General features: G+C 37.4%; 1 protein-coding gene across 1 annotated transcript; it reads right to left on the bottom strand.

The window, feature by feature from the left end:
- Window positions 1–349: 349 nt before the first annotated feature.
- On the bottom strand, window positions 350–15,753 carry LOC112558807 (CD9 antigen-like). Its single transcript, XM_025229487.1, has 9 exons — window positions 15,612–15,753; window positions 13,719–13,812; window positions 11,006–11,212; window positions 10,389–10,463; window positions 9,854–9,940; window positions 9,424–9,495; window positions 8,685–8,780; window positions 8,090–8,173; window positions 350–7,334 (listed from the first exon to the last, which is right to left on the bottom strand). Exons 2-9 carry the CDS (start codon window positions 13,776–13,778, stop codon window positions 7,275–7,277), a joined length of 741 nt encoding a protein of 246 aa, XP_025085272.1. The 5' UTR covers window positions 13,779–13,812; window positions 15,612–15,753; the 3' UTR covers window positions 350–7,274.
- Between the last annotated feature and the right edge of the window lie 714 nt (window positions 15,754–16,467).

The following is a 16,467-nucleotide window of genomic DNA, read 5'->3' as shown; positions in this document are numbered from 1 at the left end:
TCGAATGGACTGTTGGCTGTGGTCGAAGTGGAATTGGCAGATGGTCGATGCGACCAGCCCCGACAGTTTTAGTCAGACGAGGCTTCAGGGCGGGGCGAGTAGGGGGTGTAGGGGTAGGTGGGACAGTGGAAGACAGCACGATGTGAACAGCTTGTGTCGGGGCCGTTACAGTTGTTGTCGTTGTCATCCTTGGAAATAAACTAACTCGGCTTGTAACGGCTTGCCTGTTGTTAACGAGGAGCGCGAGACGGCGTTGACCTGTGAGCCTGGGTGTGTGACTGGCGGGCGCGAGGAAGCTTGAACTGCTCGTTGCCCCTTCAGAACCATTTGTACAAGTGAAAAAGTTCCATTGAAATAAGAGTTTATTTTATTCAGGATGTGGAACAGTTTAGAGTAAATGAAAGACATAAAACATTCATGCACTGCTACTTTAATGTCAAAAAGAATTGTTAAAAATCTTTGTCATTATATTTTGAAGCATAAAAACACCTGCAGGCACCTGTAACACAATGAGGCCGCAACTTCAACAAGTAGATAAATATATGTGAGAACTGAAATACACTACATCTACTCACAAAAAATGAACTCCGTGATTTGATTTTCACCCTGTTATTAACAAGATCATTTGGTCATCAATTGTAAATGTGGACAAAGCTTCTGCAAGAGGCTGCACCTGCACTAAACTGCACAACGAATCCAGTCAATCAAATCACGGATGTGACAAACATCAAATAAACAATCTGAGAGGATCAACGAACATTCCATGACAACAACACACTTCTGCTGTGTCTCTGTGTCCACACGCAGTTATAAAGAATTAAAAAAATGGCCGGCATTTTAACAGTTTGGGATAGTGACTGCGGACACCAGGAATGCAAAGTACTGATCAAAACAGGTCCCACTATCTCCATGAGCAATTAGTTTTGTTTATTTATACACAAAGGACTATTCGTAGACCTTTCATTGCTAAGTAAAAATTCCATTTTCTTATCAACCAGTAAAGTGTACCAATTCTCTTTTTTGAACTGGTATAATTTGGTGTTAACGGTATAATCGTGACTGATCAACAAGTTAACGCATGAAGATATTTTAACCAACAGAGCAAGTTCATGAGAAAAATACTAACTTCTTGAGCTTTCCTAGTAATAAAACATTCTGGATGGAATCTTCTCACCAAAGTTCAATGAAATCACAGTCAACCTTTCTATGCACTTTTGTTCCATCATCTGGGTACACGTTGTATATGCACTGTAGCTCTATCACTTACTTTATATAAATTTCAAATCAAAATTTCAAAATACTAAAATAACATTAAATGTGGTACACTCTTTAATTAAAGACAGTCTTCACAGCATCATTTTATTCTAAAATATCTTGAGTAGCTGCATTAAATGTAAACAAAATTATATCAAATACTAAGTACATGAGGTGCATAAAAAATACTGTTCACATTAAGTCATGCATGAAAAACCAAAACTTAAAAAAACTATTTCTGCAGAATTTTCTTTTCCAAATTTCACCCTGTGCAAATACTAGCTATTATTTTCATTTAAAAAAACTTTTTGCAAAAATCAGTGCTTTTCACTGTGGCAAGTGGTAGCTTTTTACACAAGGTTTAAACAACCAAGGCATTGTTGTCTCTCTCTCACACATACATGCACACTCGTCATTGCCAAAAATATATATCTGTGGTCAGTGGGAACTACTGGGTTACAATGCACTAAACTTGTACACAGTACACTAAAACTCTTGTGGATGAAATATTATAATTCACCAATACTTTCCCTATATGACTGTGTGAATGAAAGTCTAACCCTGAAAATTTTAAGTCAATAAACATAAGCCACAAAATGCAGGTTCTATAAGCTTGTCAATAAACATAAGCCACAGCCTGCAGACTATAAACATGGGTCATAAACGTCTCTAAACTCACAGATAAAGGTGAGCTGCTGCTAATGGGACTGAGTACAAACAATAGTTTGAAAGGTACAAGCCTGAAAAAAAAATTATATAAAAATCTTGATCTTCAACTTCCTAATTACCCTGGAAAAAAATGCATACCCAGCAAGAGCAGTATAGGCAGCAGGTGTGACAAGCAATATTCCTCCGTCATCACTGTGAGGGGATATTTTTCCAACAGTCTTTAGTCCTAAATATCTCTACCAGAAAATCACACCTTTTGCTAATTGGAAGCATCCTTCAAACTGATTTTTAACAGTTGCACCTTAATTTGTTCATTTGCAGCAGATCAGTGGGTAGCAAATCTGCAGGCCTATGGTCATGTCACGTTATCTCTTACAACAGAGTCCTTCCGTACCTGTCCAAAATACTTCTATTTACTGATGTAAAACATACCTTAAATTGCCATCATGTGTTGGTCTACTGCATAAGGGTTTTGAAGGTAGTTATTAGAACAATACTAGTAAAAATCAGTTCTCAGAATAACAATACTAATTAGACTAATTATTAGAATAAGATAGTAGGCCAATTATTCGATTAGCCCAATGTTAAGTAGGCCAGCTATCAAAATTACAGTATTTAAGTAGACTGGTTATCATAAACAATATTAAGCAGCTTTCTTGATTATAAAAAAAGTCGAGAAAGAGAAAGGTATAAGAAGGCCTATCATCATTAACAATAATACTAAGTGACATTTTCACATAGAGAAACGTGCTATGAGACCGTGAGATAATTGACTAGAACCAAACATAGCAAAAGAACAGAAAGCAATGAGTTGTCTATTGTAAGATTTCAAAAAGGCTCCCTCTATGGTGTCATCAAAGGAAAATCTTATTTCAAAGGCATATGTAAGACTCCCAAACCATCATTAAAGAAAAAAGATGTTACTCTCTGAGCAATAATGCCACTGAATGATAAGACATATTTGTAGCATGCCATATCCCTATACTGGCTAAAAGCGCACAATGTAACAGAGCAACACTTTTTAATTTGAACATATACTATAAAAATTAAACATTAGGAGTGAAAAGGCACAAAAAGGGAAAAAGGGAAGGGGACATTCATTACATCTCAAGCTGTGTATGTAAACTGCTCAATACAGATTTTTGATTTCCTTGGGGATTCAGTATGCCAAGGAAATTTAAAATTCTTTCATAGATGTTCTATCAACAACAAAAATAAGCTTTTAAAATAGTTTCAAGAAGTTGTGATAGTACACTATTTCTAAAATTACTTGCTCCAACATATCCACATTATCCACCTGTCTCTGCTGTAGTAATTCGAGTCACACTTGATCCTCATTCCAATACACTGTATCCACAACAATGTGCTTTCACAAAGACAGAGTAGGCTGAATGACAGGTCTAATCTTCCATTGCTTTTAGGGGTTTTAGTCCAAAAAGACACAAATACCTACCTTTTAAGTTACACAGCACAGCATTTAACTTTTAATATAAGAATTCTGCTTTCAGTATATCAGCTCTTGAAATGTCAGGTTTCACATTATGAAGCTGAGATTGAGCTGAGTCATTTGGAATCTATAGTGGTACATTCCTGAGAAATATATTCAGGCTTGTTTTCACAGTATTATGACCACCATCGACAATGACACTGATAAAGGGAAAAATATCAGAATCAACAAGACCAATCAAATAATGCACATGACAAGGTATGAAGTATGCAGCATACGTAACATTGAATTCTGCACACAGCCTTCTTAAAAAAGATACCCAAAATACCTGTACCCATGCAATGAAAGATCAGGACATAAAATACAGCATTATCTCACTTCAGAGAAGGGCAAAAATCCAAGTATATATCCTCGATAAACAATACCAAACAGCAGCCAGTAAGCAGCTTCAACGGCCAGCTTGCAACAGATGCAGCAAAATCACTGAAATTCAAAGTCATCAGTTCTACCACCATCAAAAACTGGACACGCATGGCTCAGCATAACATTCACTAAACTCTAACATCTTCCTCTACAATTTGATTTGAACTACCAAAGAAAACCGAGAAGCAGGACCAACACTTGCTGCCATGTCATACATGAGGGCAGCATGTGTTAAATGTCCACCAGTTCTTTGACACATGTTAAAGATGTTGAATGTCTACTACTTCTTTAACACAGGCTACAGTCAATAAACACAAAACCCTTTAAGTTTAGTTTTCTCCACATCACATGCATGGGTTTGGTGTCCTTTGAACAGTGAACATGACCAACAGTAAAAACAACAAAATAAAAGAATAAACTGCAGAATAAATATACTGTAAAGCATTTGTGTAATAATGCGTTAAAGTCTTTAACAAAAGTTATCTCACACTGATCCATTTACTTATTTATAGCAAAGTAAAAGAATGGAACGAACAGAAACTGTGAAATGTATGTTACATCAGCACATTTTCACAGTTTAGTAAAAACATATAATAGTTACTGATGTGTTTGACCTCAGCAAATTTTTTGTGTTCTACACTCCACATGCACCATAGGAGCTAGGCATAAGAACTGTAGATACTAACATATCCAGTACTGGAACAGAATAAGTGATGACTGTTGTACAAATATTGTAAACTTTTAAAGATGTGCCATAAAATGAATTGCCATTTGTTTATGAAATGTCACAGAGGTGGCAGATATTTTAAACATACAATTTAAAATAGCACAATAACACGTGCAGCACAGTAAAAGATAAATCTAGCCACAGGATAAGTTATAAAAAAACATTTTTAGTGCAAGAACAATTTGCAGTTCATGCTATATACTCAAAACCTATCTGTGGAACTAAATAAACACCACATTTCTTTTTTCTTCTGAGAACCAAGATATCTGGCATGGACTAGGCCTCCTACAAGATTCGACGCACAGAAGAAGTAGTAATAAGTTTCATTAAAAGTCCACTTGTACAGAAGAAACTATACATCTCCTTAAGACAAGATGAACAAACAGCAAACATTTATGTCTTTGAAATAACCTGAGACAACCGTCAGTAGTCTCAGATAAACATTTATGGAGGCAAGACCTCTTCTTGCTGTCGATATTTATTAAGAGATGTACTTCCTACAACAACAAAAACTACAGCAAATAAAAAAAGACATTTCAATAAATGCTGACTTTAAAACGATGACAAAAATGTAGATTTCAGAAATAACAATATGTATACAAACAACATGCTATGACAAGGAAAAAGTCTTAAATGAACTATAGCAACATGGTTTTCAAGACTAGTGAGGCAGCCATTCAGTCTTACTTGGTAATATAAGCATTTCCTTACTCCACTATATACAACCGCCTATACCATGAGAGCTGAGTAACTTATCCTGAATCTGTCACCAAATATATGCATACTGTGCTTCCAAACCCTATACCAGCTACCTGTGCCTCCATACTGAGATTCAGATGACAAATAAATAACCATCCAGGAGAAGAAGAAACAATGTGGTAGTTTATAATAAAGTATAAAAGGACATTCTGATGATCAAGAGTATACTGACGGCAGCAGCACCCAAAAGTAAAAAGTCACACTCAACCAGGTAATGCATGCAGCTAGTGGAACTAACCTCTGCAGGAACAATCTACGCCTAGCACACATAAGATTGTGGCTGATGCATCTCACTTGGCCAATAGCCTATTCTGTCACATGCCCTCCTGGCTCAGGTATAAACATGTTCAGACCAGAACATCCCACCTGAGAAACAGTTTCATAGCCAAAGCAGTAGCCTCACCAGACTCTGCTGTGTCGTGAGTTAGGACTGAATGTTGAATATCTCTCCTTACAATGTGTGGGCCTTGTCATGAAAATCTGTTTGGGTACCCCTGTGCACAAGGTCAGTGATAAATCTGAAATGTGTGGATATCGTACAGTGTATATGCAAGTGTGAGTGTGTCTGTGCATGCGTGTGCATGTGGGTGCACACATGTACCTGTAATGTGCATCTCATCATCTCATGTGGGTACAAAGAGACTGCGAGTGTGAGTCCTTGCTACTCCTGGAGGAGCATGGGGCTGCAACAAGTGTGAGTGGGTGTAACATATTTGTCAAGTATCTGGCAGCCATCATCAAGACATGTTCCTCATGCAATGTCACTTGTCAAATAAATTATTCTTAAATAACACAGCTTTTTCAATGCATTCTTTAGAGATCCTCATTAACAGGAAGAGAGATCCACGTTAACAAGAAGGAGGGAGCGGGGAAGGGGAAAAATTTGTATTTAAGGCCAAGCCAGCAATTAAGGCTACATACAAGGCAGCCAGCCCTATAAACAGAAAGAACAGCGTGCCCGAGACGAGATGCTGAACCCAGGACAGCCAACCCTCACTGTATTTGTGACAGGTGCTAACTGCTGCACCACCAGACCGCCTTCTCTAAACACAGTGAACAACTCAAAAATAAACCCCACCCTTACATTTACAAGAGATTAGAACCTTGTGAACACAAATACATTAATACAAAATGAGATTACTCCTTGCTCAGCACATTAACATTAAATTTTATTATTTAATCTTATGGAATATTTAAGTATCATCAATTCCTGTTCACTCCAGTTTTCATGAGAAAAGCTCTTTAATGGAGCCCGTTTATCTCCCGTTTGCTTTGATCAATATGCTCTTTTAAAACCTTTCCATCTTACCTCTTTCACACTGATTTATGAAAAGAAAAAAAATTTGCTCTCATTATAGTCTTTGAAAAAAGCTCTTTTTCTAAATTAAAATTATATTTGGCTCTATTAAAGCTACTTAAGCATACAGTAAAAAAAAAAAAAACACATACAACCAACAATACAGCATTTGTGACACTTTGAGAGATAGAATGCTTGATGTGTAGAGAAGCCATGTAAATGGTCCAACTTTGGTAATTTTTAGAAAGCAAGAACATGGAATTAACAAAAAACATTAACTACTCAGCTGTCAGTACTTTCTATCTGTCCTATTCTGCAAGGACTTTACCAACAAATTCAAAGAAGTCTTTGTTCTGCAACCTGCTGATGGCCACTGAAAATGTCTTTATTTGCCAAAGTTCTTATTACATCTTCATCAGCTAAAACTGAGCCAGTCTGCAACTTTTTCGCAAGCAGTTTTTTTTTTGGTCTTATCTGAAAAGAGCATTCACATTTCATCAACAAAGCAATTTCCTTTTTTTTTTGTTCCTTCAACACTTGCCATTTCCAATTTCTATTATATGTGGCAATTGCACAAGTCAACACACATTACTTAAGTATAAAGCTTTTACAGATGCAGAAGATGAATCATGACTTGCTACCAACCATCGTTAAGCAATGGAGACTGTTATAAGGGACATCCACAGCTTTTGTCCCACTTAGTATTTCTCCTGATCAACACTTCGGCAAAGAAGTATAGCAAAGATCAGGCCAAATATCTGCAGACAAACAAAAAAAGACAGTACAGCAACAGATTAACTAAAGCAGGCATATACACAAAAAATTACATGCACCTATCTACATACAACACTAGTATACACCAACAGAATAAAATGTACACATACATTACAAACACATCATGTGCACACGCAAACATAATAAATGTACATAATCATTACAAAAACACCCCTATGTGCACAAAAGAAAACCCATATTTTAACGGCTGAATTTCTCAGTGGATATGGGAAAAGAAGAGTGAACGGGGCTGCTTGTCTGTTACTTAGGGGTCACAAACACTACCTGTAAGCACCCAGCAACATATCTGGAGTGAGTAATCTCAACATCTCAATACTTTTTGCTCTGCACCTTTAGGTACACATAAGCTGATTTGAAGGTACTTCAGATAAAGCCTGATCTACAGTGCAGACAGCATTGTGTGTTCAACTCACATTCCATTCCTCTTATTGTAGTCTCAAGAAGTTCAAACTAGAAATATTCTCTTTCTTGTTCCATGATATTATTGCATTACTATAGACACATTACTATACCGCTACAGACATGATTTAATAATAATAAACGTGTGATTTATATAGTACATAATCACGCTCATGAAGGAGCATGCTCTCTGCACTTAAGACAAATAGAAGGCATATAATATAAAGGATGGAAGGAGAAACAACCATACAGAAAAGTAATAAAAGACAAACACAGAAGACAGGGAACAAACAATATTACTATGTTACTATAGACCAACCTGCAGACCAGCTATGCCACAGCCAACACCAATGAGGATGACACTGTGAGACTCCACCCACTGGACAAGTTTGTCTTTGCATGGCTGAAAATAAGAAATGGCATCTAGTATCTGTCCAGCAATACAGATGTGCTATTGCTAAAATGATTCACAAAATATTGGAAGTATTCCTGTGCTTTTCGGACTTCAGAATTTTTAAGACTCTACTGATCCCACTGAAGAAGCAGCAGGTGTGCCAGTCCTACAGAAATATGACTCTTGCACAATCTGCATTACTCTATGGTTGAACTAATGCATTCATTCTGCTGACTGAGGAAGAAAATTTTCATTTGTGCCCAAACAAATGTCCATGATAGGTCCTTGACATATTGCACACCAAAAACAAAATGAACGAAGATGGTTCACATGACCATAAACTTTTGCTGGCTCAAGAACCTTTTTTAACACATTTCCAACCTCTCTTCTTTAAACTATCAAGTGACACAAGCACATCTGGTCTAAGCAAATGCCATTAAACCTTATCTTTTGGCTATTTCTGCATACTTGACTGTCCATATAAGAAGACAGCCAAGAACACATGAGATTACAGACATACCTGCTCAAAGTACTTAGAAATCTTTGCCTTGCATTCATCTTCATTTTCAGGATTGCCATCACTCGACAGGATACAGCATGATGCAGGGATTTTAATCTACAACGAAAAACATTTTTAACAAGCTCTTACAACACTTTTCCTTAATAAATATTACTGCAGGCTGTGACTAAAAATAAGTTAAGACTTACAATTTTAGGTACATGTACTGCCTGAACATCTCAAACTTCCCCTAACGAGTAATGTACACATTTTCTGTTTGTGACTTCTTCATGAGTCAAAGGACTGGGTGTGGCTGTGTGCATATATACATTTCTTTCAGGATGCTTTTGTGATTATATATCTATGGAAGAAAACAAATCTCCTCTCGTATTTATATCTGATTATATATCTGTATTGGAAAAAAAGATCTCATCTCATATTCACATTCATATTCCCACCTCTACTAGACACCTGGATTAGCCACTGTAGGGCTGCTTACTTATAGGCTATTTATCTTCAGAGATTTTAAATGACTCCTACTAACATACAGCTAAATGTTATATTCTTAGAGTAAAAACAAAACAAAAAAAATCATGTCTCAAAAACTCGAAGAGCATTACGTTGCACTGCAATTCAACAAAATAGTTTATTGTAATAGTCAAAATTAATATTAATAGGCTGTTTGGCAACCAAAAAATTGCATTGTAAGTTATATATTTAAATGTATATATATATAAATTTAAGTTATTAAGACTCTCACCCCTGGCTGCTGCTTGGTCTGCCATGTGCTGTTATCATAGTCATTTACAGAAACTGCGCCACAGCACTCCAGCTGTAAACACAACACATTACTATAGCTTTTATCTAGAGCATTTCTCATACTGATAAATGAGCATTATTAGTCTCCTACTGAACTCCGCTTAATGGTGTTTCTCCTTATGAACTAGAATTACCACTAGTTTGCAACTGAACTACTGTAAACAAAGGACATTGCCAGAGCTGCAACCACATCCTTCACCCAATGTTCTTCTGCTAATAAACTACTGTTAGGACTGCTCTGGTAATTTATGTGTCACTGACAATGGCATATTGTTCAAGATAATAGGCAATTAGGAGAACCAAGTTGTTTGCATCAAAACCAAAGAAATTCACTAGTACAGGTAATGCTCTCTGACCAAACACCATCATACTTTTGCCTGGACCACATCCCATGATGATTTTTCTCTGTAGTCTATTTTGATGGATGTTCCTAATTCTGTCTCAAACTTCTTTATAATCTGTGGACAAAAACAATGTCAGACTGAAGTCCAAGGTCAAACTTAAAAGTCTGAATAATCTTCCCTTGATGATGAGTTGCCTTTTTCTGGTTGATTTTGCCATTAGTATCAAAAGCCAAACATTTACTTTGACATCTCACTTTTTCAGTATTTATCATACAACCTGTCATTGTCACCCTCATCCCTATCTCTTATCCTCTCATTTCTGACTAACCTGCCTCATTGCAGTTTATCAAGACAGCAGATTTTATTTACTCCATGGGAATTACCACTACATGACATTAATTCAAACAGTTTTCTATCATCAAGGCAGAGTCCATATCTTCAACTATCCTCCATAACTACACATTATAACTATGCTCCATAAATACACATGATAATTAATGTGACTGATGGCACCACATTTCTTTGCATGTACAAAGTATGAGCACGTATGACAGCCTCATACCTCAGTCTTGTACACAGCGGCCAGGATCCCAGCGGCCAGCTCTCCAGCAAATACCATCACAAGAAAGAGAATGTACTGTAACAGATGATGATGAATAAAGCAAAATCTTCATATTGAATTAGGAACAGAAACTGGGTGAAAGAAGACAATTAGACATTAGAACAGACAGAGGGTACAGCCAGCAATGAAAATCGTAGCAAAGAGTGCACCGAAGACAATGAACATTATAGTAAAGAGAGTGCAATAAGCAGTGAATTTCACAGTAAAGAGGGTTTAGAAACAGGATACAGAAAGAAATAAAATTCATATAATGAAGTAGAAACTGGGAAGCATGGTATAATAATAGCTGGACAGTAAAGGAGGAGTATGCTGATTTCTATTGCATTATACTAAACAAAGAGAAATCCAAAGCTGACAGCTGTTCTTCTCAGAGGTTACCTTCGTACAGACACCAACAGACAGTTGTTTACACTGAACAGACCTGCATATAATATAATCGTAACCCTAGCCCAAACCCTTATGACCAACTGTACTAAAATAAACTTCATATGCACATGCATTATACATTCTCCTCCCAAACACACATATAAAAAGTCACTTTAGCACTGTATACGCACAAATCCCAGCAGACATTTGCTATTGCGGATGGCTCCACAACATCCGCAAAAGCCCACAAGGAAGATGAATGCACCAAATGCAATGAGGATGTAGGCAGCATTGCGGAAGTGTTCATCCTCTGTTATGTGAACAACATCAATGAAGTCCTGGAGGTTGGGATCCACCAAGATCCATACGCCCACACCCAGAATTGCTACACCAGACAGCTAGTTAAAGAATGATAAAGCAGTATAAATTAGACCTACAGTTAGTATATCTATACATATGGGTAAAGTGGGGTGTGTGTGTATATGCCTTGATATGTAAAAAAAAAAAAATGTTTAACATTCACAACTCTCACAATGCTGATACTACAGTTTTCAATCATTAATTAAAAACTTTCAGCAGTGTTGCTTTCACAAATGCATGTATCTCAAAAGCACCAACACAAAAAGTTAAAACCAGTTATGTGCTGTAGGACTTGTTTGTTTAGTTTTTTTATGCCAAGCCAGCAATGAAGGCTATATTATAGTGAGAGAGAGTCACGTTTTTGAAATTGTCAAAAGTAAGACCATCAGACAATTTATCAACAAAACCACTTAATAATAAACAACATGACTACCAAAAAAAAAAAAACAGGAACAACATAAATAGGGAAACAGATTTTGAAATGCTTCCCGCATTCTGTCCATACCTGAACATGTGCTAGCGGGAGAATTTGTTTTATTAAGCTCCGGTAAACGCTATGCCATGCCAGTATGCAAAAGCAATAGGCATCTGAAATCTTTTGTGCCATCCGCAGTTCAGCTACTCAATCACAGATGAACTATCAGCGGTGTGTGTGTGTGATGGGTAGGTGTGCATGTGTGTGGGTTTTTTTGTTTCTTTGTTTGGGTTTTTTTTTCCATATAAATATATTTTGGAAACAGGGTACAGCTCCCATTTAAATTGCCTGTTGGGATTAATAAAGTCGGTTGTTGTTGTTATCGTTATTGTTAAATTATTTAAACAGAGGCCGTGAATTAAATGAATATCTTAAATCTGAAGGTAGAGTTTTACTATTTTCTACCACTGGGGTTGACATAAATAAGAAAAACAATGAGCTAGCTGTAAAAAATAATTGCTGGCAAAAAATTTTGAATGCTGGGACAAATGATTAAAACATAATACAACAGTAAAGGACAAACTGGTGGTGGTTCTCCTAAAAAAAGGTGGGAATGCATGGTATTGGTGAGTCCAGTCCAAAGTCTACTGGGTACTACCTCCTCCTGCCACACAGAAAGGTCAGGAGATGGGCGGACAAAAAGACAGGTCAGAATGGAATGTAACTTACTCTGACCTAGACACAGAGACTGAACATAGGCCATAAGGGCAAACTTTGGCTTAATGTCCCAATGTGTCTCAGTGGCATTGACATAGGGACTGATCATAGGCCACGAAGACAGACTTACAGTCAGATGACACTAGTGACTGCAACTGATGATGAGACTGCCTTGGCAGCCTGGTAAGCTTGGGATGCCAAAATGGCCAAGGGTACTAAAGGATCATGTCCTTGTTGCAGCAAAGACAAGCAACTTAAATGCTATGGAGCTGGACCATGAGAGGGAGGTCACAACAATAGGTACACAGAGCTGGACAATCAAAGGGTGGTCATAAACTTCCTTAACTCGAACCTTCTGTGACTCGATTTTTTTTTTCATCGGTCCCTTGAAGCTCTGACTTATAGAAGCTCCACAGCATATAGAGCTGGAATATTAAAGGGAGGTCATAATGATAGGTACCTAGAGCTGGGCCATTTAAGAAAGGTCACAATGATAGGTAACTAAAGCTTGGAGGCTGGCCAGTTAAGAGTCTTATGCAATGCCAGCAGCTACGGCTATATCATGGAAAGAAATGGTAATAAGTTAAAAGGGTTAAAAACAAGACCCATACGTGATACAATAGCAACATCACTAACAATAAAAGCTAACATACTGAAAAAGGATAATATAAAATGGTAGGTAATATGTTAAAAAGGTAAGGTAACCCAAATGGCCACTTTTAAGCCAGAACCTTAAACCACAATCTAATAAAATATAAAAACATCAAATCCTATGGTAAACCTCACCAACTTTAAAAATGATAAAAATAGCTGCCGGTGGAGTGCACTTAAACAAGACAAACAAAGAGCCAGACGTCAAAAACTGATATTAATGTCAGGACAAATAATGAAAACATGTACAATAGTAAAAAGTTCCTGGCACCACCAACTGGCGGGAAAACAAAGTGGGAATACGTGACATAGGCATGTCCCATCCTAAATCTTAAAAACAGATCCCAACCACCCATTTTAGCATCATTCAAATTCCACACACCCACTCCTTCAACAGGAGGTGGTGCCCACTAAAGTGCCCACAAAGAAGGATGGGAGAACCAATTTGGTCAAACAGCCTCTAGGATTGTTGAGAGATCTATGAAGGTGGGAAATAGTGAAAGTCTCTGCTCACAATTTACTTCATTCACACTATATATGACTTGGTTTATGATTGCATATATGTTTTCTTGTTTTGGATATGTGTATATACATGCATTTCTGTACAAGTGTACATATCACAATGTGAAATACTCTGTTGCAATATGGAAAAGTGTGAGGTGAATGCTTAATTCTCCTCAAAAATAAAAACTGTTATCAGTCACCATACAGCTGCTCTGGCTATGTTAGTTGTCTCAAGATCTGTGGCAACACATACTTACCCAAAACACAAAGTTGAAACCAATCAGCAGAAGGCGAGCACAACCAACAGCACAACCCATTGTTATGTGAGATGTTTAAATGCAGTCTGGCTCACTGTTGAGGAAATAAATTACCAACTGCTTTCAATAAAAAAAAAAAAATGCCTTTTATCTATAGTTCAACACATCGCACACAATCTTGCACCTTCTTTTTCACATACACGTGCATGTATAAACTGCATGCAAACTTGTTCAAACAGGATACATCTATACTGCTCTATTACTGCCTACTCCTATTTTTCGAAGACAACAAGATTCGGTGCCCCGCATAGGACTGGTGACAGAAAAAAAAATGGAAACACTGAAGATAAGCTGGCACTCATCCCTCAAGACTGAATGTGCTTTTCAAGATAAAAAAAGCCAAATTTTTTGCTTCTTTCTTTCACATGACGAAAGCTTTTGACAAGATGTGGTGTGAGCACCTCCTGCTATAGTTGCTTAACAGTGAAGTCGCCTGAAGGATGTACTGATGGATTCACTGCTTCTTCCACAATCAGTGGGCAAAAGTCAAACTGGATGAATGTCTCAGTGAAAGTATAAGGATGGGTGGTCAAACAGATGAAACAATCTTTTCAGGCCCCAGAGCAGATGATCTTTCAATACCCCTTGCATTAATCATTAATTGTAATTGTTCATTATTTTTCCAAAATATAACAGTATGCTTACAACTTAATTCAACTAGCAATATCTACATTTTGTTTAGTAACTTAATATAGACAGCAAACATTAGAAAAAGTGTACACAGCTAGGATCTACAACACTGCATGAGATGAACATTTTAGAGCTGTGTACATGTGAGTGGTCAGTAAATGAGGGAAAATAACGTAAAAAGATCAAACTATTCCCTCCCATTCTGTAGGAAAATGTCACCAGTGGACATGAAAAACTTGACAGATTAAAGAAATAAAAATTAAAGACAATACAAGGTTTATATCCTTCACCCTAATGCATGTGTGTGATGTCACAGTTATCACAGATTATTGGAGGTAGCAGTAACTCGAGTAGTGGTGAAGCGATTGTCTTTTCTTTTTTGCTTTTGCTTAAAAGAGAAAAAAAAAACAACGAACAAAAAATTACTAACCAAAGCCCCCTCCACAGCTGCGGCCCGCTTACACCCTCTCTCCCTTCCCCTCCTCAGGCCAAACTTACCATGAAGATTCTTCTTTTTGAGATCGACACTGCAATCTCAACAGCCATCTCAAGAAGATTGGCGTGAACCCCCATTTGGCCCCATGTGTATGATGGAAAAGCGGACCAAAGGCCACAACACGTTCTGTAGTCATATCTGCTCTACCATAACAACAACAAATCCCCACACATCTCCACAGACGTCAACCTCTGAGGACCTGCCGTCGACCCACAAGACAGCAGACACGTACAAAGAACTAATACTGGACAATAATCAGTCCAGCATGGATGACGACTGCCTTTCTGATACCTCCAAAATCCGATAAAAACATTTTAATATCTAAATTGTAATAATCTGTTTGCATACTAACGCAGCAACACTTTTAATAGCCAATACGACACTATGATTACGGAAGAAAATTCGTTTCAGTTGTATAGGGAAAATGGCATTAATCACAATGGATAAAACTGATCGACCACCTACATGACGCAAAATATCTATAAATCATCGACACAGGGTAGCATGGCTGGAGCAACATGTTCTCAAATAGTTCTCTGCTGCTCAGTACCAGTGCCAGTGCGGTCGATGACAAAAATGGCCGGCTCGCGAACGCGTCTGACAGGACAGCGACTCCCTCCTCAAATCCCGCTCAATGCGCTTTATTTACAATTCAAACTGTTCGCAGATGGAAATATAAACTACAAACTGACATGATGAATACTTACAGATCTGGTGCCAGAGGTGTTGGCTCGACTGAAGTATTAGCTGTTTGCAGCAGACGCGGTTAGGCTGTTCCCCCCAACAATCGTGACACTCCCCTCCTTCCTACACTTACCCCGCTCTTCCGGTCATCACTTTTTACTTAGTTTAAAGCAACTATCTTTGTATTTCGCTTTATTTATATAGTGCAGTTATAATTGTATGTCTTATTCCCTAAATGCAGGAATAAACAGGCAAAAACAAAACCTTTATGAATAAATAAAATGTTTGTACCTGTCAACCTCTATTTTATCTTTCATAAGTCTTAATGTTTAGCAAAGTCGTGTTAATAAATATAATGCGTGAAAAATAAAGTGATTCTCAAATAAATAGTCTCTGAACTTAATAACAGCATTTCATGGAACTAATATGTCACTGTCATTCACGGATACCCACAACAACAACAAAAAAAAAAAAAATCCCAGGAAAAACGATTAGGGGAGATGACTGCGACAATTCACTGGCAATAGTTGAAGAGCTACTTCCCCTTGGGGGAAAAAAAATCTGTGTAGGTTGGTGTGGGAGAAAAGGGGTAAGGATGGACGTTTTCTTCGTCTGTGAATCCACCCCGACCCTTCTTCTGTACAACTGCTTGTAACCCTTTAAAAAAAGCAGTTTGTTGGAAACCAAGGGGAGAGTAATCCAAGCAGAGGAACCATCATTGAACATGTTTAAAAATAAATCTTGAAGTTTGTTGTCCTGTCAGTAGAAATGATAAAAAAAAAAGTTCCCCTGAAATTTAAATGTGTTGAGTAATGCACTTTTTAGTCAGTCCATCACAAACTGTTTACAGCCATTCATTCCTCGCCTATTACAGGATGC

Source organism: Pomacea canaliculata, linkage group LG3 (genome assembly GCF_003073045.1).
Source record: "Pomacea canaliculata isolate SZHN2017 linkage group LG3, ASM307304v1, whole genome shotgun sequence".
NCBI classification, from domain to species: Eukaryota; Metazoa; Mollusca; class Gastropoda; order Architaenioglossa; family Ampullariidae; genus Pomacea; species Pomacea canaliculata.
This window is presented reverse-complemented; position numbering and strand designations above follow the sequence as displayed.

Coding starts and splice junctions, on each gene's coding strand:
- LOC112558807 (XM_025229487.1), bottom strand. CDS start 13,778: ATGGGTTGTGCTGTTGGTTGTGCTCGCCTTCTGCTGATTGGTTTCAAC. Junction 8,174..8,684: donor TTTCTAAGTACTTTGAGCAG/GTATGTCTGTAA, acceptor TCTTATTTTCAG/CCATGCAAAGACAAACTTGT. Junction 7,335..8,089: donor GTGGCATAGCTGGTCTGCAG/GTTGGTCTATAG, acceptor GTTTGTCTGCAG/ATATTTGGCCTGATCTTTGC.